The sequence below is a fragment of the Penicillium samsonianum genome (assembly GCF_028829775.1).
Source record: "Penicillium samsonianum strain IBT 33392 chromosome Unknown utg000001l_segment0_segment0, whole genome shotgun sequence".
Lineage (NCBI taxonomy): Eukaryota > Fungi > Ascomycota > Eurotiomycetes > Eurotiales > Aspergillaceae > Penicillium > Penicillium samsonianum.
The window spans coordinates 4,046,291-4,067,647 of record NW_026643259.1 but is presented as its reverse complement, the minus strand read 5'-3'; the positions used below and the strand labels follow the sequence as shown (position 1 = coordinate 4,067,647).

The window sequence follows — 21,357 nt, the reverse complement described above, 5'->3', positions numbered from 1 at the left end:
AAAGCCGAGTTGGGTAGCAGCGACAACAAACAAGTCACATATAACGGAATAGAATGTTTCTACCCACTGTCCACTTGGTCCGTTGAGGATTTCGCATTCAGAAACATGGCAGGGTCTAACTTGGTTGCAGAATCCACTGAAGATCGGACTTGAAGGATCACACACAATTTGCCTGTTTCGGTTGTTTATGCCATTGTATTCGTCTTCACTATGTCAATTGATGTAAAAGCAGATAAATTAGCAGATGGCACCCCAATTGATCCAAAACACACACGGTAGGACTCTGAAGATCCTAATAGCACAGCCCGAAGAAGCTGTTTCAGAGAAGTTATGAAAGTTGAAAAGTGATTAAAGATCGTCAGGACTTATCGGAACTCCGACAGATTTTGCCCCTAAGGAATACCAAGAGAAGATAGTCAACCTCTTAGCTGCGCCAAATGGGGATCCACGATATCCACATTGTCTCAGGGCACATCGTGCTTGACATCATTATTTTGTGCCGTCGATTGGCGTGATCTGTTGGGTGCACATTGTGAGCTGTTATATTGCAATTTCAATTTGGAAGTTCTCGAACCTCTTGACTTAATATAGATGATATAAACTATGGGTATTAATATAGACGACCCGACCCCCCTTAGGATGCTCGCCCCCCTTCCCCCCCCCCCCGGCTTTTTGCCTGAAGTTTCAGTACCGCTTTCCTAATTAGAATTATGCCATGTGTTATGCCACTTCATATATTTATGCCATATATTCTGCCCACTTCAGTCTACATAGTAAAAAAAACCTGCATTTTGATCATAAAGAATTGCTTATACGGCGGTGGTTCCTTGCTCTGATAGTGTAGTTTATGATAGAATCGAAGATAGAGTTGACGGTGGATTGACGATGGAGTTGATGGTGGAGTTAGACTTAACGATAGAGCGAGATGTAACACAAGTGACTTGGTTTTATTAGTGGTTTGTATACAAAGCGTAGGTACCTGCTGTCTTGCTATATTGTATGTGATATGTGATAGGAAGGCGGTGAGTGGAGTACAGGGTCAAGGCATGAGCGGTACCCAAATTAGGAATATGCACCTAAAAATTGGGTTGCGGGCTAATTATATAGTTGTAGCAGTTGGTTTGACGCCATCAACTTTAATTATTCTTCTACAACAAGATATATGATGCGGTAGTATTCTATCGAGCACTTCTATGTATAGTTCAATGTGATATAGGATTAATATAGCCATCTTCCCTCGGAACTTACTAGCACTGCCGCCATCTTCCGATATATACTTATCTCACCTCTATGTACTTCGTAATATGTGGACCTGGGGATTTCTTTTCGAGTTAATTTTGCTGCACGACTAAAACCTCCGTCTACTTCTTTCATTATATTTTTAAAGATAGTGAACAATTTAATCGGTTTATCACGCTTTTCAGCCGTTTTGTAGTCGGACTTTTGGGATAACCAACTGTCCAATCACCAACCACAAATATTTCCTTGCCCGTTGACACTTTAGGTCTTGTGTCACTATATGTGTCTATTCTTGTTTATTCTACTGATAGTGTGGAAAGCGTTGTTGAAGATGCATGTTTCGTCAACACCAATTAATCATTGAATTTTATCGTTATCAATATCATGCCTCACTCCAAGCAGTGTCTTTGCATTATATTCTTTGCCCAGTTTATCACCTCATCTTTTTGCTGCCCACAATTATTGTCCGCCTTTTAGATCACGCTTATTATCTATTATCTCGTTGGTGAGACTCACGTCCCTAGGATCATATCCGGCCCCAGGATCCATAGCATGGTTGAAACCGATTAACCTTGGGCTTGCAACTTTCCTTGTCATCTTGAGAATTTACCTTTTTCTTGAGCTTTTCGGGCCATATAATTATCCACACTTATCTACATATGTAGCTTTTCTCTGAGCCTGCGGGTCACTCTTCGTGCAAGGAAACTCAGATCTTGCAGATATCAGTGCCGAAACTTCCCTTTCCTATGAAGGAATAAGAATTGACGAGAGAGATGATCAAAGAGATCAATAAGAGTGATGCGGAGATGCAAGATCTATAGGATGTGCAGATAAGAGAGACTTGTTGCGGGAAAACTCTGTTAGCGGGGTTGCTAGCAAGCAAGCAAATACCACCTGATAGTTGTATGTTCCAAGCTGAATATGAGCCTGCTCAAGTTGGTCCTGGCGAAGCGTGTTGGTCCTAAGGTGAAAGCCTTGCCCTTTGGCAGAAATTTCTGCGTGGATATTCTATCACCCTGGCAGGTTCAACGACAGCAACGACCTGCAAACCTGAAGCTATTCACACTTCCTGAATAGGTGATTCTCCAGTCTTAGTGGAGGTGTGGATTGTCCCTTGCCAGACCGCGGGTCTCGAGAGTTTTGCTGGGTCGTATTTTACGTACAGATCCGAGGATATTGACCGATTGTGATATCAGATCAATAGCGAGTCCCCGGGCTCATATCCTGTTAGAATATACAGGGTAGGCAAGAGTATCAGACAGTACAATACGATGATATTGTATGGGTTAACTATGAGACAGGAAGGAAGAGAATAAACTATCCATGCATATGGGGAGTAATGTGATCTAGTGACAGATATCAACACTTCCCAGGGCATAATCTGCGTTAGAGGTTGAATTTCATAACGCATTTAGCAGAGGTCTGCCCGAGATTGTGACCATCTCCCTTTTGGGGAGTGCCACGAGTCTCCTTCCCATTGTAGCTGGCGGTGCAACCCTTGAAGCTGCCAACCATGAAATTCGCCTTGTAGCTTATATCCATAGGCGTTTTGGTCTTGGAAGATGGGATGACCTGCCATTGCATGGAGATACTATTTGCCTTGATCGACCTTTCCTTTTCACCATCAACGCTGATGCCGAACCAGGTCCGCGTCTGGCTGGAAGGGGCCTACAAGAGAATTAGACCTTTCACTAGTCATTATATGAGACTTGGCTTACCTGTCCAGGACCTCCACCACCTACAACAATTTGATTGTCGTAATAGGCTGTGAGGGTAACGCTGTTTCTTTTTTCAAGAGGTTGCGCAGACGCAGTGCCGAGAGACAGCACGCTTGTCAAGGCGCAAAGAGAAGTGAGAGAAAACTTCATTGTGGATGGCGGGGTGTTGTTGAGTGGTAGAGTTGGGATATAGGGATTGTATAAGATATTCTTGGTAGAATGCGACTTGGTGATGATAAAATGTTGAAAGGGAGGGATAACTGCCCTTTAAATATTTCAAATTTTTCGTTGAGGGAACAAAAACGAAGCCCCCTAACGTAGTGAATATACGTGACGGCATACAACGTTGTTGAATTAGGCCAAAAACGGTATACACATGCCGCTCGGAGCACTTGGCAAACCGCGAGACTTTCCAACCCCACCAAGCTTGGCTTTTGGCCCCTATGTTGTACTGGGGCTTGCTTAGCTCTGCTTAGCCCTCTTGGCCTACAATACCCAAAACTGTCCGAATGGTAATAGCCCGCTTCTTCGGTCTCAGTTTTTTTGTTCTTGGCGCTAGTATGGAGTATGAAGCACCACCTCAAAGGCAGCGCCTTTGTGGGGTGTTACGCCGCAGGATAGAATGCACATTGATTCCTTGAGTTCTTTTTGCCGGTGGTGGCCCTGGAAGTACCGGGGCAAGCGAGGTATATGCCTCATACTGTCATTGGGAAGATTTAGCTCTGCAGCTGTTTTATTTGGTCATAGTGTGAGTTACAAGTACCTGCCCTTGATGAAATACATAAAATGGACAGAAAAACAAAGCGGAATAACTTGCATGTTTGTTTATTGTTGGGAAGTACGGAGTACCGCCACTGGTATCAGTGCTGTTCTCCATTTTTAACATCTGGATAAGACCGTCAAATATTAGCCCCGGGGCATGCAGTGCCACTCAGTCCTGTCCTTGAGAAGCAACACTTCTAGAAGATCTATTCATTGACCCTTGTGCAGCTGAACCGGCGTTCTCTGATGGCAATCCTGCTATATGCCTTCGTTAAGGGACGGAGCCCCATCCCTATTGACCAAGTAACCATTCTAGAGTAGAGACGCCACCACCCTGGCGTTGACGACTGCGTTGGCGAAACACTTTTCCGTGATTTGATTTGTTCTTCCGCATTTACCGTAAGTTTGTTTTCCAGCCTTCTTACCCCTCCTTTTCCGACTAGAGGAAGAACCCGGCCCCATATGGGGCCACCGTTGTCGGGGCTTCTATTCGTGCAGCTTCTCGTTTCAGTGCCGAGTAGTCGGCGGGATAGGCAGCAACCAGGCGATCACAGCGCTCCGTTTTTAGCCCCCGTGTAGGACTGAGCACGTGAACCAGTCAAGGGACTTGCCCCGGAAAGTGGAGGCAAGGTACGCGCACCTGACGGCGCTGTCTTGTAGGTCGGAATCCAGGGCTGACTCTAGACGGATATGCATAAGCACCTTAGGCAGCTCGTCTGCCTTGCCGTTGAAGTGTAAGTCGGCCGTGTCCACGGACCAGTTGCGTTCTATATTTTCATCTGCCATCCCGTCGTAAATTTCTTCATTTGGAAGGGGGTCCCGCTTTCGGGTCGTTGGCCGAGGTGGTGATTGCCGATGAGTGCAGCCTTCGCCGTCCGAGCCAATGGAGGGCGGGACTTGTGAACAGTGGAAGCTGGGGGTACTAGCACCTCGATCGGCAAGATCGGGGTCTGAGCCAGCTGCTGGCCTTGCTAGGCCGGATGTATCCGTCTGCAGGGGCGTCTCTTCCTCCTTGGCCGAGACGTGGGGGAGTTGTTCGGACGGCCCCCATCTTGCATATTCGGTTATATCCGTTGGATCTGACTGCCCGGGGTCCAGAACCTTGGAAGCCGGAGATGTCCACTTTGGGGATAGAGGATCTGCGGGGAAAACAACTCTAATTGGTTGGTTGCCATAGGATGCCTCACGTGCCCCCGCAAAGACTGTTTTTTGGTTTTATGACCGAAATCTGGCAGTACGACAAATGTATGGTATTTTCAGATATGTGTAAATCTCTAGCTAAAATGACAGGAACAGGAATTCCAAAGACAGGCATACTAGTAGTAACCATAATATGCACTTTTGTGTGGGAGTCCCACGATTTTCTGCGTAAATTACCCTGTATTCAACCACGTATTCAACGTTTTATATACATATGTACTGTAACTCCAATAGTCCACGGATATTTTATCCCCTGGGTAGGTTCCAGGTTATTTTCACTCCACCCGTGGACCGACCTTGAACTAAAAGGAACTATAGTTTATAGCTAAACACTTTCCGGCCAAAACCTACTATGATTTATATTAATGTTACATTCAGGGCAAGCTCTGCATACAACATAGGTGAGACATGGATGTCGGGACAAAGAAATTTAACAGAAATCACGTGGAGTTATTGTTAATTATTGTTTTTATCCATTTTTGCGATCCAGACCTGAACCGAGCGCAAACTCTGCTCTATCGAAGGTGGTACTTGCAAGGCACAACGCTCAATAAAAGCGGCTCTCTTTGGTCGATGTCACGTGGAAATTCCACTATCCCTACTATGTACGATGTCGACCTCCTGTTCTCTTGCATTTAAAACTGCAATTCTACACTGTAGCAATAGGCCTAGCAGAGAGTAGAGAATAGTGACACGCTTTAGGAAATTAAAAGGAAAGGAAGCTGATCGGTATGGCGATAATAGCGGGTGTCTAAAAGAAAGATTGGAGAGATACAACATACAAGATAGAAAAGACTATTGCTGCCGAGTTTGACGGCTGGCCATAGAAAGGCTACGTGTTGATGGGTAGGGGGGGGGGAGACCATTTAAATATTGGGAATCGGTCTTTATAGCTCCGTAAGACAGATGACTTATTATTTTGTCTAGAGCTGCTACAAACGGACTGAAGGATATTGAACACACATTTATCGCTCATGCTCTGCCCTGAGCATACTGACCTCAGTGAAGGGTGAGCCGATCATTAAGCAGCCCTGAGTGCTCACTAAGGACCGAGCACTGCCCAGGTGTTCAGTGATCAAAAGTATACCATGTGCACGATATGTTAAAATGACTAAGACCTTGGTAAAAGGGAGCGTAAACCGGTGTCAAAAGTAGCCATTTTCGGCAGCCGATTTAGGGTCAATTAGCGTTGTGGTGTAGGAAAATTAATACTACTATGTGTAGGTTTAAGGTTCTATATATAAAAGTCGATTGCGTAGTTTATCCTTTTTACCGCCTTCGTATACACCCAAGAAAACATCAAAAAAGACATAAAAGGAACATCCAAAAATCCATCGGAGGGTTCTTACGTATAACATCCCTAACACCATTTCGAGTCAAATAGATCAGATTACCAAGATCTTAGGCAGTCAAGGACAGAGGCCACATTTGTGGCCGACTATTCTTGTATGATAATTATGATAATTTCACAAACATCCCACGATGTTCCTGACAAAAAGGGGTATTTAATGTGATGTCAGTGACATGATGTCAGGTGACCCACTATTTTCGTGACGCGTTGGAGATAGGACAACAATCAATTACCAAACTTGTGCTTGGTCATTTTTAGAGTCTGCAAAATCATGGGCATTGAAGACTGAATGGCTTCCCCACGTGCCAAGGCCGGAGCGTCGCGCTCGGTCAAATCCTCCAACCCTCCCACGCGTCGCGGCTATACGTCACTGCAGAACCCGACAGTCGAACGCTCAACGTCAGAGAGCAGTTGGGAACACAATGATGGCCTGGACACTCCTTCAAGTGGAGATGAATTCTCCGAGCAGGCCAATATAAAACTTTTACCTTTGAAACAAGGTAGAGCTCGAGGTCCACAACCCTCGAGCTCCAAAACAAATGACCGGCAACCCACTCCCATCGATGTCCCCGACGACGAGCGTGATGTTTCAAAGCGCATAAAAGAGCTTCTCGAGGCGGATCGCACCGCACTGTCGGATTCATTCGCTACAGATTTGGAGGAAGGACATTCGCGCAGAGACTCTCTGGTTCTCAGTGATCGATACAGTGACGACTATGGTATCCCACCTGACAAAGGCTTGCTGTCGAAAGACAAAAAGAGTGAAGATGGAGAAAAGGGCTTTGACTGGAGGTCATTATTTCGTCTGCATTCGTGGTGGAACGTTGCCGGCATGTTAATAATCGCCCTACTGGTAGTATGGTTTTCGATCAGGGGACTACCCTGGTCCTCTTCCGGAGCTGCCGTTGGTGAATACGTAGGTCTTCCTTCCTTTTCAATTGGCCATTTGGATGTCTAGAAATCGGTCCCTAATAATCACAGCAAGCGGTCCCGTGGTACCCTACCCCCCTCGGCGGAACGAGCGAACAATGGGAAGAAAGTTATGTCAAGGCCCAAGAACTGGTTAGAGAAATGACCCTTGCCGAAAAAGTGAACGTCACAACTGGAACAGGCTGGCAAATGGGACTTTGTGTTGGAAATACCGGTAGGCCCTTGGTATCCTTTCAGTACTATGGCTATGCACACACTGACGCGAACTGTGTTGTCTAGGACCTGCCGAACTCGTCAAATTCCCTTCTCTTTGCCTACAAGATGGCCCACTTGGACTTAGATTCGCGCAAAACATTACAGCCTTCCCCGCAGGGATAACCACGGGCGCGACATGGAACCGCGAGCTTATGCAAATGCGGGGTTTTGCTCTAGGAAAAGAAGCGCGGCTGAAAGGCGTGAACATTATCCTCGGTCCGTCCATGGGACCGCTCGGCATGATGCCTGCCGGTGGTCGTAATTGGGAGGCATTTGGTTCCGATCCAGTTTTGCAAGGCGTGGCTGCGGCAGAGACCATTCGCGGTATCCAGAGGAACGGGGTCATGGCCACTGCGAAACACTTTATTGGTAATGAACAGGAACACTTCCGTCAGTCATTTGAATGGGGTACTCCAACTGCACTCTCGTCAAATATTGATGATCGCGCATTGCACGAGGTCTTTGCCTGGCCCTTCGCCGAGAGCATACGTGCCGACGTGGCTAGCATCATGTGCTCCTATCAAATGGTCAACAACAGCTATGCTTGCGAGAATAGTAAACTCATTAATGGAATTTTGAAAGATGAGCTCGGCTTCCAAGGATTCGTGCAGTCAGACTGGCTAGCCCAGCGGTCAGGCGTTCACAGCGCTATTGGCGGCCTGGATATGAGCATGCCCGGTGATGGCCTCCATTGGACCGATGGAGTCCCTCTCTGGGGAAGTGAACTGACTCGTGCAGCATTGAACACGTCCGTCCCCATGGAGCGCTTGAACGATATGGTCACTCGTATCGTGGCCGCCTGGTATCATTTCCGACAGGACTCATGGGAACTCCCTGCACCCGAGGGCGATGGCGGGCCGAACTTCTCGTCCTGGACGAAAGAGCGAGTTGGACATCTGCACGAAGGCTCACCGGATAATGATGCAACGGGTGTGGTCAACAAATTTGTCGACGCACAGGGAACAGGCGAGCACGCTCATTCTGTGGTTGCTCGCCATATCGCTGCAGAAGGCACCGTACTTCTGAAAAATATCAATAATACCCTTCCACTCTTGCGCGCACAGTCCGCACCCAATGGCAAATACCGGGTTGGTGTATACGGCGAAGACGCTGGTCCCGGCCAAGGACCGAACACTTGTGTTGACCGAGGATGTAACCAAGGAACCTTGGCCTCTGGTTGGGGTAGTGGAGCTGTAGACTTCCCATACTTGATCAGTCCATGGGAAGCACTGCAGTATGCGTGGTCGAAAGACTCTGTCGATGTTAAAGCTTACTTGACGAACAATGTTGGACCCGAGGACCTCGCAGAGCAGGATCTCTGTTTGGCTTTTGCGAACGCAGATGGCGGTGAAGGATTTATCCGCAGTGATGGCATTGATGCAGATCGAAATGATCTGTTTCTACAAAAGAACGGCACTCAATTGGTGGAGAGTGTAGCCAAGCACTGCGGCGGTGGCCAAGGCAAAACAGTCGTCATTATACACTCCATTGGCCCCGTTGTGATGGAGTCTTGGATTGACCTTCCTGGTGTCCACGCTGTACTGTATGCCAATCTACCCGGGCAAGAAAGCGGGAATGCATTGATAGACGTTCTATTTGGAGATGTCGACGCCAGTGGACGACTGCCATACACCATCGGACGAAGCCTAGAAGACTACGGCCCAGGGGCGCAAGTCCTATATGAGCATCCAGACCCATCCGTCCCACAGGTCGACCTTGAACAGGGCCTGTATATCGATTACCGGTATTTCGACAAGTTCAACATTACTCCCCGGTTCGAGTTTGGCTTCGGTCTATCATACACAACCTTCGACTACTCAGCACTCAGCATTGAGAAGCTGCAGAAGAAGTTTCAATGGCCTTCCAAACGGCCCAAAAACGAAGTCGAACCTCCCGCATACGACAGCAAACAGAACAACCCCACCAGCAGTCTATTCCCTCCAGGTTTCCGTGCACTCCGCAAATACATCTATCCCTACCTCGCCACCTTGGAAGGCACCGAACCCGGCCCATACCCATACCCGGAAGGATACAACAAACGCCAGAACCCATCCGCCGCAGGGGGCTGCCCGGGTGGAAATCCATCACTCTACGAGCCCATGGTTGAGCTCACCATCGAAGTGAAAAACACCGGCATGCGTACGGGACAAGATGTGATCCAGGTGTACGTTTCCTTCCCAGAAGATGTCGCTGAGCACCGTGGACTGGGTTGGTCCCGTGAATCAATTGAGTTCCCCGAACGTGTCCTGCGGAATTTTTCCAAAGTCCTCCTGCAACCAGGTGAGACTAGAAATGTCAAGATGACATTGACTCGGAAGGACCTCAGCTATTGGAGTGTTCGCGCGCAGAACTGGGTGCTACCTATAGAAGGTAAATTCCGTATCTGGGCTGGGCGTAGTTCTAGGGATTTACCGCTCGTGGTCGAGTTTTGATCCTTTGCAGGACTTGGAATACTGTTGTTATTGTAATCATAGACTTGGCTCGGGCTATGGCGTTGGAGGTCTATAGGTAGATACCATCATAGATTCAGGATTCGGGATTTCCAAAATCTCTCTATCACGAAATTGGTGAAGAAAATAGACATAACTAAACGTCTATTCTACTGAGCAGGGCCATGTAGGGCTTGTGAAGTGAAACAAAATCAAATAACGTATAAACTTTTGCTTTCACATGGTAGATGCACTGAGGTATCTATCCGAAACATGTACAATACTGGTTAAAACGGCACGTAAAAAAATCTATGCCGGAAAGATAAGAGAAACAGAACGCCCCAAACACCGTCTATCAGATCCAATGCAGACCAAAACATTATCATGGTGCTCATGATGCGAGGATATAATCGGAATCATTCTCTCAGCGATTACGAATCATAATGTTGAAGCACGTGGAAGCACGTCTATTCGTCGTCGGAGTCCGCGGGCTTGGCGGTACCCTTGGGGGAGTTCAACTAGAAAATGGGTTAGCATACTGTGCAAAATAGAGATATGAACAAGGGAAACTCACCCATTCGATGTAGCGCAGACGACGGCGAATCTCACGCTCCTTCTGCTGAGCACGGGTCATCTTCTTCTTCTTCTTGGCACGGAACTTGAGGTCGCCTTCATCGCCAGAGTTGACGGCGGATGGGGCAGCACTGGTAACAGCCGAGCCGGTAGCAGGGGTACCAGGGCCGGAAGGCGAGTTGGTAGCGCTATCCTCGAAGCGGTCGAGGCTGACAGCGTTGTTGGTACGGCTGACAACACGGCCGTCGGCAATGTGCAGTTGCTCGGGGCAAAGAGCGCCCACGAACTCCTCGTTGTGAGAAATCATAACAACACCACCCTTGAAGTCACGGATGGCAACAGCCAGACCACCGAGCGAGTCACGATCCAAGAAGTTAGTCGGCTCGTCCAGGACCAACAGATGAGGGTTGTTCCACATGGCACCAGCAAGTACGACCTTGACCTTCTGACCACCGGAAAGACCGGAGATCTCGTTGTGGTTGGCGATCTCAGGGTCCATACCAATGTCCTCGAAGTGCTTGGTGATGGTCTTGGGGTCAAGAACACGGAAGCCCAGACCTTCACGGGAAGCCTCGTGATCGTCGAACTCCTGAACCAGCTTGAAGAAACCGCGCTCGAGCAGGGTCTCACGCGAGATCATGGTGTTGTCCTTGGGGAGAAGGCCAACCCACTTGACCTCATACTGGAAGGACTTCTTCCACTTCTGACGACCAATCAAGGTTTCGATGCGACGGCCACCGCGACCGTCACCCAGGTCAATTGGCGTCTCCAGCTGAAGTTTGTCCTCCTCAGTCAGAATACGGGTCTGCTTCATGAACACTTCACGATCGTCACCGTTGGCGTAACGCCACTGGAGGTACTGGCTGGGAGTCTTCTCCAAATGCATCTCCACGTGCTCCAGAGCGTGTTGCTTGATGTAACCGATACGCAAGTTGGGGTGCTTCTCCACCTTTCCGCCCTGAGGAATGGTCTCACCAGTCAGAATCTTGATGAAAGTAGACTTTCCGGCACCATTTCCACCAATGATAGCAACACGGGAGGAGAGTGTAAGCGACAGCGAGGCATCGTGCAGCGAGGGGCGGGGAGCGCCCGGGTAGGTGTAAGAGACGTTGCTCATGCGCATAATGGCACGAGTCATGGACTTGATGCCAGACAAGATACCGGGGGGGGGAACTTGAACTGCACATTGGATGCGGACAGAGTGTAATAACTCTTGCCCTCGGGCTTCTGCTTGACGAATTCGGCAAGGTTACCCTTGTAGCAGACGAGCTTCTTGCCCTCGTAGTGGTAGATATCCGTGCAGACTTCATCGAGGAAACCAGAGTCGTGACTGACAATCAGACTGGTGATCTCAGTGTGCGACCGCAGGTACTCCTGCAGCCACTTGACGTTTGCCACATCCAAGTGGTTAGTAGGTTCGTCCAGCAGGAGAACATCAGCCTTCTGGAGCATAGCACGGGCCAAAGCCAGCTTCATCTTCCAACCACCGGACAGCGAGCCCACGGGCTGGGACTGGCGGCCCTCGGGGCCATCGGTGAAGCCGAACTCGAGGAGAACCTCGCAAATGTGTTCCATACCCTGAGAGACAATCTTGGGATCCTTGGCAACATACTCAAGGATGGTCAGGTTGGCGTCTTCACCCTGGTTGTGCTCCACGAAGCAAGTGCGCACCTCATCCTGGGGAGGGAAGCCTTCCAGCTTCTCGTTGGCGATACTGCGCATCAGGGTAGACTTGCCGGCACCGTTGCGACCGCAGAGACCGTAACGGTGGCCCTTGAGGAGACGCAGGTTGGTGTGGGAGAGCAGGAGCATACCTCCGTAAGCAAGAGAGAAGTCGGCGTTGACGATCTCAATATCATTCGGGTCTTCAGGGACGGGCTTGCCGAACTTGATCTCATCCTCTGCAATGTAGTGGGTCATGACAGCAGTGGCAACGGCCTCTGTGTTGCCATCCGCAAGCAGACCGCGGAGGTATGGGTCAATGCGGCCGGGGATACGGTCGTGCATGCGGCAGTTGATATCTTCGCGGACCATACTGGCAATGAAGTTCTTGGCCAAATCCTGCAGCTTAGAGTCACCAAAGCCACCCAGACCACCGTGCTCCTGAATCTTTGCATTCAGCACGGCCAAGACATCCTCGGGGGTAGTCTTGGAGATGGAACCAGAGGCAAGGTGACTGTCTCCCATGGCAGTCTCGATGACGTCGAGAGCGCGTGTGGCGAGCTCACGAACCTCGGGCAGGGAGGCAGTCTCCTTGACCGACTTCACACCAGGCTGGAGCCTGGGGAGGAATGTACGGGCCTCGGCGGGATCGTGGACCAGCTTGGTCAAATTCTCCACAACGACGACAGTCTGGCGAAGGGTTTCCTGGGGAGTAGCCGGGGTATTGAGGGATCGGGCGAGCAGAGGGGTGAGCATGGCCAACACGGGGGATGTGACAATGGCGACGAAGGTGGTCTGCGACAAAGCATGGATCGCCTTCTGGAGAGTCTGCGCAGAGGGGTTCTCCATAGTCTTCATCAGAAGAGGGATGCGGGGGGCAACGTCGTCGTTGGACAGGAGGGTGGTGAGGGCAGTCATGGTCTTGCAAGACTGCTTGGTCACTTCGCTCTTCAGGTCGTGCATGCCGGACTCAACGATGGGGATGAGCTCCTTCAGGGTCTTGCCCATCGCATCGCGCAGCAAGTCCTTCTGGCGCTCCTCGTCCTTGCTACCCTTGCCCAACTGTGCCTTGACCGCCATCTTTTCAATAAGTGAGTAGGCGCCGACAAAGCCTTGCCACTTGCCAGAGCCCTTGGCCAGGTAGCGCTCGAGAGCGGGGATCAGACCGTTGACCATGGCCTCGGGGCTGAGACAACCGAAGAGCGCATCGATGGCGTACTGGGCAGCATCACGCACGACGGCACCCTTGTCAGAGAGGGCATCCAGAGCAATGTCAAAGATGCCTCCGTCGTGCAAGAGGAAAACGGCTTCACTGAGAGGGAACTCTCGAGGGAAGCGCTCGAACAAAGCACCAATAATGAGCATGGCACTCTCGCGCTTGGCGCCATTCTTCTTATCAGAGGCAGCCTTGCGGACATTGGCGAGAACATTGTAGTTCAGCAGGCCTGCACAGCCAGCACCCTGCATGAGCAGGTTGGTCAAGGCATATGCGCCATCAAGAGACTTCTGGGATGAGTCGGATGTGAAGATAGTGTCGAGGAGGGAGGAAATCTCCTCGGAGGTGGGGGGCACGCCGGAGGGGCCCTTTGCGACGATGGTCGGCATGGCGGGAGTCTCAGAGGGGGAGACAGTGTGGGGCATTTTCCAGAGAAGCAAAGAGTCGAGATCGAGTGTCGATATCAAAGAGAGATATCGGAAAAAAATGACAGAGAAGTGAAGCCCTTGGGAAGAGAGGGGCAATTCGACCTAACGGAAGATAAAGAAACTGTTCACAGCGCAAGTTGCGCACACAAACAGATGAGTAGGATCGGGATTGAATCGTAGAGTATGTACAACACGATTCTCAGAAACCCAGAAGACCCGAAACACAACGAAAAAAAGAAACACAAAGAGGGGAGAGTGGTCTAACAAGAAGTAAAAACAATCTTCGCCTTCGCTGATTGCTGACCCACCGACGACCGAATTTTTTTTTTTGCTTACTCATCCAATCAGCGGGCCCGGCGACGCCATGGGACAAAAACGCGTCTAACCGGATTTGTCTGATTGGATCAGTGACCCCGATGCCTTGGTGCCTGAAGGTCTGAACTTTCTTTCTGCCTTGGGCAGCAACTCACAGTCGTACGTTCTGCCTGAGGCGTAGAGTTTCTGCGTCGCGACATATCACAGGTAGACCGATATTTCTGAACGGGTAAATGGATGTTCTTTTTCAGCCTGGCAACCCCCGAGGCGGATCTGACAGGAACAAAATCCACCCTGGGCTTATCTCCATCAACCCGAAATGCAGGTCCGAGGCCAGCCTTCACCAAGTATGTTAGTAGATACTGTATACTGGGGATGCCAATGGAAAGATATAAATGATTTCTACCACTACTCTGTAGACTATAGTGAAATTATCAAATAACCGAGATGTCCTGATATCCGTTTTGTCCGTACATTTCAGTCCTTGTCCAATGTCCAACGTAGCTGATCTCAGCCGACATGGCCGCATGGCCACGGGCCTCGGTAGACAACCCCTGTGCCCCGCGTCCAACCGACCTGCATTCGGCCAAGTCGATCATTAAGTCCGACTATTTCTTTCTCTTCTTTCTGTACATTTATCCTCACGGTCAATTCCAGAGATTCACTCAATTGCTGTTTGTTCAGCTTGATCCTCTTTCATCCTCTTTCATCCCCGCAATTCAACTCCGCCCCCGCAAATCCACCCCCGGACTCCATCACACACAATACAAAATGGCCCTCAGCTGGAGATCAACCCGCCATGTCTCTAAGATTGCCCAGGTGAGTTTGACGATGATTCCTCTTATTACCTAGTTTTTCACGTTCTCTAATTATTTATAGGCAGCACGACCTGTCCTCTCGGCACGTCATTATGCGACCGCTGAGCCCGACTTGAAGACCACCTTGAAGGAGGTCATCCCGGCTAAGCGGGAGCTACTTAAGAAGGTCAAGGCACAGAGTGATGATGTGATCGGTGATGTTAAGGTCGGAAATGTCATTGGTGGTATGCGTGGCCTCAAGGCGATGCTCTGGGAGGGCTCCGTCCTGGACGCGGATGAGGGAATCCGCTTCCACGGCAAGACAATCAAGGACTGCCAGAAGGAGCTACCCAAGGGCACAACTGGAACCGAAATGCTTCCCGAGGCCATGTTCTGGCTGTTGCTGACGGGCCAGGTGCCCTCGACAGGGCAGGTTCGTGCCTTTTCGCGCGAGCTGGCCGAGAAGTCTGAACTTCCCCCCTACATTCTGGATCTGATCAAGTCATTCCCCGCCACAATGCACCCTATGACTCAGCTATCCATTGCTGTCGCAGCCCTGAACACCGAATCCAAGTTCGCCAAGGCATATGAGAATGGCATCAACAAGGCGGACTACTGGGAGCCCACCTTTGACGACAGCATCTCCCTCCTTGCCAAGATTCCTCGCGTGGCAGCACTTGTCTTCCGCCCCAATGACATCGATCTCGTTGGTAACCAGAAGCTGGACGCTGCGCAGGATTGGTCGCACAATTTCGCAGAGCTGCTGGGCAAGGGTGGCTCAGAGCATGCTGACTTCCACGACCTGCTCCGTCTTTACCTAGCTCTGCACGGTGACCATGAAGGTGGTAACGTGTCAGCCCACGCGACTCACCTCGTCGGAAGCGCCCTGAGCGACCCCTTCCTGAGCTACAGCGCTGGTCTTCTGGGCCTGGCTGGCCCACTCCACGGCCTGGCAGCCCAGGAAGTTCTCCGCTGGGTGAATGCCATGCAGGAAAAGATCGGAACCAAGTTCACAGATGAGGATGTCCGGGCCTATCTCTGGGATACCCTCAAGTCGGGTCGTGTGGTCCCTGGATATGGTCACGGCGTTCTGCGCAAGCCCGACCCTCGTTTCGAGGCCCTGATGGACTTTGCCGCCACCCGGCCCGACGTTCTGGCCAACCCGGTATTCCAGTTGGTCAAGAAAAACTCGGAGATCGCTCCTGGTGTGCTTACTGAACACGGAAAGGTATGTCCAATAGCAGCCTAGTATCACAATACCGTTCCCAACTAATGCCTTTTTCCTTTTCTACAGACCAAGAACCCATACCCCAACGTCGATGCGGCCAGTGGCGTTCTCTTCCACCACTTTGGTTTCCAACAGCCCCTTTACTACACCGTCGCTTTCGGTGTCAGCCGTGCTCTTGGCCCCCTGTCCCAGCTGATCTGGGATCGCGTTCTTGGCATGCCCATTGAGCGCCCTAAGAGCATCAACCTCTTGGGCCTGCTCAAGAAATAGATGCCAATATGTTGCCTGGTGCGACCCAAAACCCTTTGCCCTCGACGGTTCAAATGATGAATTTGATGTGAAGCGAGCTTTCCTGCCCTTTTATTTTCGTTTGGTTCTTCCTTGCAGAACCTGCTTTCACTTTTGCTCTCCTATTTATCTCATGCGACTAGACAGAATTACCTCCATAGACTACTTGCCTTTGCAAAGTCTGATCAATTCGACCTCAATTTTGAGCGAGTCGTCTTTGCATGACGTTCAACACTTTCAGATCCCTTTCAGATAACTTTAAGATTTTAAGTCAAGGTATAGGGGAAGATAGGGGTAAAACGTCTAGAACTTCATACTAGGAAGGTCATGATGAATAGATGCTGATATGTGTATATTGTCGACGTCTGGTCAAACATCGAAATAACATAAAATTGCTACGCTTTAAAAACGTATAGCGAAGATATGATCCTACCTACATATTGAGAATCTGAATGATCAGGCAGCTCACAACCGAACACTCCCAGTCGACAATTGCTCCCACTCTTTCTGTCCATACGGTGAATAACTCTCGTTACCAGGTGCAATCCACAAGAACTGGTCATCTTTACCCTCAGGGGCTTTAGTCCCAACCAAGGCAGTATCAACACCCTCATCACGAAGTGGCACCTTGTTCTGCTTATGGTTGTGAATGTGAGTGGGATTCTCGACGATGCGAAGGAATAGTGGAACAGCATATTTAGGCAGCTTGGAGCGTATGAATTTCGCAAGCGCTGTGTAGTCAAATGTCTGACGGGCATCCGGGCTAATTTGAATCGCTGCACATCCGGCGCGTCCTTCGTGGTTGGGAAGACGGACGCCGTAGACGTTGGCTTCGGTGATGCCGGGGAATTGGCCTAGGACCTCTGAAACCTCGGCGGTTGCTCTATTGCATTGAAACTATTATTAGCCTTGCTTCCAGAATTTCCGGCACATATCTGGGTGCTATCCAACTTACACGTTCTCACTCTTCCAGCGGAAAGTGTCCCCAAGTCGGTCGAGGAAATACCACCGGCCATCGCTCTGCCGACGCAAAGCGTCACCAGATCGATAATAGAGATCCCCCTTCTTGAAGACATCACGTAAGAATTTCTTATTGGTTGCCTCATCATTGTGCCAATACCCCTGGAAAGCATCTTCACCGGGAACGTTGACGATAATTTCACCTCCCTGGTCATAAGGTGAGCGAACTGCAAAGCCAGTCTTAGAGTCCCGCAGAATATCTCCAGTCTCTGGGTCAATGGCAACAGGAATAAAGACGTTATGCAGTATACCCCGCATGATCAAACCATGGTGACCGACACTGCCGGATGTGAAAGGACCGCGATTGTAGTTGAAGAGACCAAAGACACCCTCTGTGCTATTAAAGAACTCCCCAACTTCCGCGACTCCAAACCGCTCACGGAACCGCTCCCAGATATCCGGCCGCAGACCGTTACCGTACATACAGCGGACCTTGTGGTTTCGATCTTGAGGCGATGGAGGCGGCGCGAGCAGATACCGCGCAGTCTCTCCGACATACACGAAAATAGTCGACTCAGAGTCGCGGACATCTGTCCAGAATCTACTGACGCTGAACTTGGGTGCGATGGCGATGCTCATACCCATTACGAGACACGCGATCATAGCAATGGCTGCCGTGCCGTGATACAAGGGCATGCAGCTGTACCAGCGATCACCGGCTGGGCCGGGCGTATCTCCCATCATCGCACGGCGAATGAAGAGAGTGGTATAGAGCCTGGACATTGTAAATGCACAGCCCTTGGGCATACCCGTGGTGCCAGAAGTGTATAGGAGAATCGCCGGGAAGTCGCCGGTGACATGTTTGCTCAATTCCTTGGGTGGGAGGGCTGTCGGGAAGGTGCTGATATGCGCCTTTAGGGAGCTGTCCAGTGTCATTAGCTTCATTCCCAGATTGCGTGTGATGGCATCGTGGCTTTCTTCGACGCGGGCGCGACAGTCGGCATCTTCGTCGACGAGGAGAATGGTCGCGCCGCTGATTTTCAAACAGTGCAGCAATGCGTCGCCGGTGAGATTGTAATTTATGGCGGCGGGAGCACAGCCAATGCTCCAGAGGGCGACCCATGCGACGATGTACTCGTTGCTGTTCTGGAGGTAAAGGGCAACAAGGTCGCCTTTCTTGACGCCCTGTGATAGGAAGAAATGGGCATATTGGCAGGCTTGGTCTTGGAGTTCTCGGTAGGTGTATGATCTCTCCCGAGTCCAAAGACAGATCATGTTGGGGTATTGCTTCACTGTCTGCAGTAAGACAAACCATGGATTCCCTTGGTTTTGACTGACTAAAGGCTGATCAGTATACGGTTTGCAATTGTAGAAATAGTATGTAAACATACCGGCATTGGCATATTGTCGTTCTGCATGCTTCATTGAGACCAACCCTGAAATATCCTTTTGAATATGGAATTTGGCATTCAAATATCCTGCAACAGTAGCTCCTCCGACGAGAGCAGCGGCGGCGGTTCCTATCATTTCTCAGTAAGATCAATTGTGATCATCGTTTCACCACGCACCTATATCCATCTTCGCAATCTGACCTTGTTTTGGTATACAAGTAATCAAGGGAGTAATCACATTAACAGTATAAGTATAAGAAATGAGGGGATTTCAGTGATTACCGTTGACCTCGGCACTGGTTCCCCAGAAATGGAGAATTCCCCAAAGAAATGCGGGGGAGGCTAATAATAATCCTGGCCTCGGTTGCATATATGCATAAAAATCATCATTTTATCATATTTGATTTTAGTTTGTACGTACTTTGCCGCTAATTTCCCACGATGGCCAAAAATGTAGTCTACGCAAGGAGAGAGTGAGTTGGGAGATGATATCAAGCCATTTATGCTCCGATCGAAGATGATTGGAGGTTGCAGGAGCGCGGGCGCATACTTCAGGTTTGAGCATCATAGTATATTATTATTATTATTTTGAATGTGCTATAGTCATTCAATTCCATGAACTGGCGACACACAAATTTACCGCTCCTTGGTGTAGTTGACCGGTTGACCATCTCAGGGACTGAATTATGATTAGTGCGGCTTAACAACCTAAAGGGGTTGTTAGGCCTAGCATTAGGCCCAGTACTTAGCGCGTGGCCCCGGTGTTGCACGCACACCGTGATGGGTCCAAAATGTGATCGGCAGGGAATACGACTTGAGACTTCCTTTCAAACGATTGAATCTCGCCTCAAAAAGCTGACCTGATGAAATGTTGATATCGTACCTTGGAAAATTACCCTAACTACAGGTTTCATTTGATACCTTAGAGTTATTGCTCTCGTTAAAAGTTTGACTCATCTTTGTTCCCTCAGAAAGTTTTGAGAGTAATCGAAATTCAATTTCCCTTCGCTTTCTACCGATCTGATCCTCTCGGGGATTTATCTGAAGCTATTCCTATCCCTCCACTTGCTCAACCGCCGCACCCGTCACAAGTTCTATGCATGTACCCAAAAATCAGCCCCATCCCTATTCGACCCCAAAATTCTGCAAGCTCTGACTTAGTCCACAACATTGATGTATCTGTAGGGCTTGGCCGTGAAACTGCCAACCTTCCAACTAACAGGGCGCTTGTACGCGACGCAGCCGTAGGTACCCCGGCACTCAAGCGTATTGTACTCCTTCTTGGAACTGTCGGCCCACGAATGGAACAGAGTGACGTGACCGGCAGCACCGCCAGTACCAGCGCCTAGGGTGCCAACAAAGTCACCAGGCTGTAGGTCCTTCCAAGCGATAGGCTTCGCAATATCCGGGAGACTGACGGTGTTGGCGCCTGGCGCAGACGCATGGAGAGCCATGCTAACGAAGCCTGAGCAGTCTGTGCGGTATTTGCGGCCTTGAGGGTCCGGGTATTGGTCGTTCATAGAGTATGGGATGTGGCGTGAGACCCAGAACTGACCACGGGAGATGATCTCCTTGCGGCTGATCTGGCCCTTGTAGGATGAGCCGCCGCCAGAGCTGCCACCGCCACAGTCCTTGGTGACCATGCTGCTTGAGCCGGTCTTCACGTAGTAGTCGGTAACGTAGCAGCCGTCAGATGTCTTGTCCCAGATGGAGTTCCCATTAACGTCTTCGCCATAAGTCTGGCATGAGATCTTGACATCGTCACCCTTGTGGTATGTCGTGACAACGGCGTCCTTTGTCGAGGCACCGGTGCGACAGTTGACTTCGCTGCCAGTAATGGCGTACGCATTGGCCATGGAGAAAGCCGCAGCTAGGGTCAGAGCCAGGTTCATGAGCTGCATAATGGCGAATAAGGGCAGCTAGGTAAATTCTGGGTATTGGTGATTATTTCTGAGGACTGCACTTCCTTTCGATGAGGCGTTCGAGGATAGGAATCCAAATTGAAACGAAAAAGGGTCAAAACTTTGAATGGCTTGATACTTGTAATTAGAATGTTGTGCATCAGGCAGGCTGGACCTGGATACTTATACCTTGGCTGATGTGTTGATCTTTACCAGGTACTGATCACGGTAGGATTGAGCACCAACTAGCAGGGTCATCGCCGAGGAGAATTTGTCTAAAATTGGTGCGAGGTTCAATCCTCATCCGCAATGGGCTCGTAATTAGGCTTTCTTGAACTCGTTTTCTTATAATACGAGGAAGATGCGGTTTGCTTTCGAAGATCATTCCTGCAAAAACGATCGCCTCTATGAAATGTCCGAGGTGAATACGATCTGGGGCCGAAATCTCCAGGTACGCTGCCAAAAATAGTCTCGTTTCTTCATTCTTGGCCTCGTTCTATACGAGCCTCATGGGCGATCGGCAGGGTCTAACCTAAAAAGGGGTACAACATAAATAGAAAACACGAGATTGCTTGCCCTGCCAAGCATGATCAACAACTTCACGATGTGATAATTATTTTCCGGATGTAAAAATATATGGGCTAGTATAGTTCAGAAATTTGGAGTAAATACTCACTAGGTTCGCAATAATATGTAAGAGCACGATTAGAGAAG

General features: G+C 49.7%; 8 protein-coding genes across 8 annotated transcripts; 2 read left to right on the top strand and 6 right to left on the bottom strand.

The window, feature by feature from the left end:
• Positions 1-2,491: 2,491 nt before the first annotated feature.
• On the bottom strand, positions 2,492-3,343 carry N7471_001551 (uncharacterized protein). Its single transcript, XM_057274272.1, has 2 exons — positions 2,958-3,343; positions 2,492-2,907 (listed from the first exon to the last, which is right to left on the bottom strand). Exons 1-2 carry the CDS (start codon positions 3,105-3,107, stop codon positions 2,626-2,628), a joined length of 432 nt encoding a protein of 143 aa, XP_057142451.1. The 5' UTR covers positions 3,108-3,343; the 3' UTR covers positions 2,492-2,625.
• Positions 3,344-4,158: 815 nt separating this feature from the next.
• N7471_001550 (uncharacterized protein) lies at positions 4,159-5,318 on the bottom strand (the record flags this gene model as incomplete). The annotated part of the gene is made up of 3 exons (XM_057274271.1): positions 4,159-4,300; positions 4,360-4,875; positions 5,314-5,318. 3 exons carry the CDS (start codon positions 5,316-5,318, stop codon positions 4,159-4,161), a joined length of 663 nt encoding a protein of 220 aa, XP_057142450.1.
• A 1,241-nt stretch (positions 5,319-6,559) lies between these two features.
• Positions 6,560-9,887, top strand: N7471_001549 (beta-glucosidase; the record flags this gene model as incomplete). Its single annotated transcript, XM_057274270.1, has 3 exons — positions 6,560-7,186; positions 7,252-7,414; positions 7,480-9,887. The coding sequence occupies 3 exons, from the start codon at positions 6,560-6,562 to the stop codon at positions 9,885-9,887; spliced, it is 3,198 nt and encodes a 1,065-aa protein (XP_057142449.1).
• A 464-nt stretch (positions 9,888-10,351) lies between these two features.
• Positions 10,352-11,580, bottom strand: N7471_001548 (uncharacterized protein; the record flags this gene model as incomplete). Its single annotated transcript, XM_057274269.1, has 2 exons — positions 10,352-10,402; positions 10,459-11,580. The coding sequence occupies 2 exons, from the start codon at positions 11,578-11,580 to the stop codon at positions 10,352-10,354; spliced, it is 1,173 nt and encodes a 390-aa protein (XP_057142448.1).
• Positions 11,581-11,591: 11 nt separating this feature from the next.
• N7471_001547 (putative mRNA-nucleus export ATPase (Elf1)) lies at positions 11,592-13,760 on the bottom strand (the record flags this gene model as incomplete). Its single annotated transcript, XM_057274268.1, has 1 exon — positions 11,592-13,760. One exon carries the CDS (start codon positions 13,758-13,760, stop codon positions 11,592-11,594), a length of 2,169 nt encoding a protein of 722 aa, XP_057142447.1.
• Positions 13,761-14,597: 837 nt separating this feature from the next.
• On the top strand, positions 14,598-16,373 carry mcsA (putative citrate synthase Cit1; the record flags this gene model as incomplete). Its single annotated transcript, XM_057274267.1, has 3 exons — positions 14,598-14,897; positions 14,958-16,103; positions 16,170-16,373. 3 exons carry the CDS (start codon positions 14,598-14,600, stop codon positions 16,371-16,373), a joined length of 1,650 nt encoding a protein of 549 aa, XP_057142446.1.
• A 483-nt stretch (positions 16,374-16,856) lies between these two features.
• On the bottom strand, positions 16,857-18,929 carry N7471_001545 (putative very-long-chain acyl-CoA synthetase family protein (CefD1); the record flags this gene model as incomplete). Its single annotated transcript, XM_057274266.1, has 4 exons — positions 16,857-17,274; positions 17,347-18,688; positions 18,743-18,871; positions 18,920-18,929. 4 exons carry the CDS (start codon positions 18,927-18,929, stop codon positions 16,857-16,859), a joined length of 1,899 nt encoding a protein of 632 aa, XP_057142445.1.
• Positions 18,930-19,899: 970 nt separating this feature from the next.
• On the bottom strand, positions 19,900-20,643 carry N7471_001544 (putative NlpC/P60-like cell-wall peptidase; the record flags this gene model as incomplete). Its single annotated transcript, XM_057274265.1, has 1 exon — positions 19,900-20,643. The coding sequence occupies one exon, from the start codon at positions 20,641-20,643 to the stop codon at positions 19,900-19,902; it is 744 nt and encodes a 247-aa protein (XP_057142444.1).
• Between the last annotated feature and the right edge of the window lie 714 nt (positions 20,644-21,357).

Bases quoted from the DNA above. Each gene is read 5' to 3' on its own strand.
- N7471_001551 (XM_057274272.1), bottom strand. From the start codon at position 3,107: ATGAAGTTTTCTCTCACTTCTCTTTGCGCCTTGACAAGCGTGCTGTCT. The intron at 2,908-2,957 runs GTAAGCCAAGTC...ATTCTCTTGTAG, and splicing joins GTGGTGGAGGTCCTGGACAG to GCCCCTTCCAGCCAGACGCG.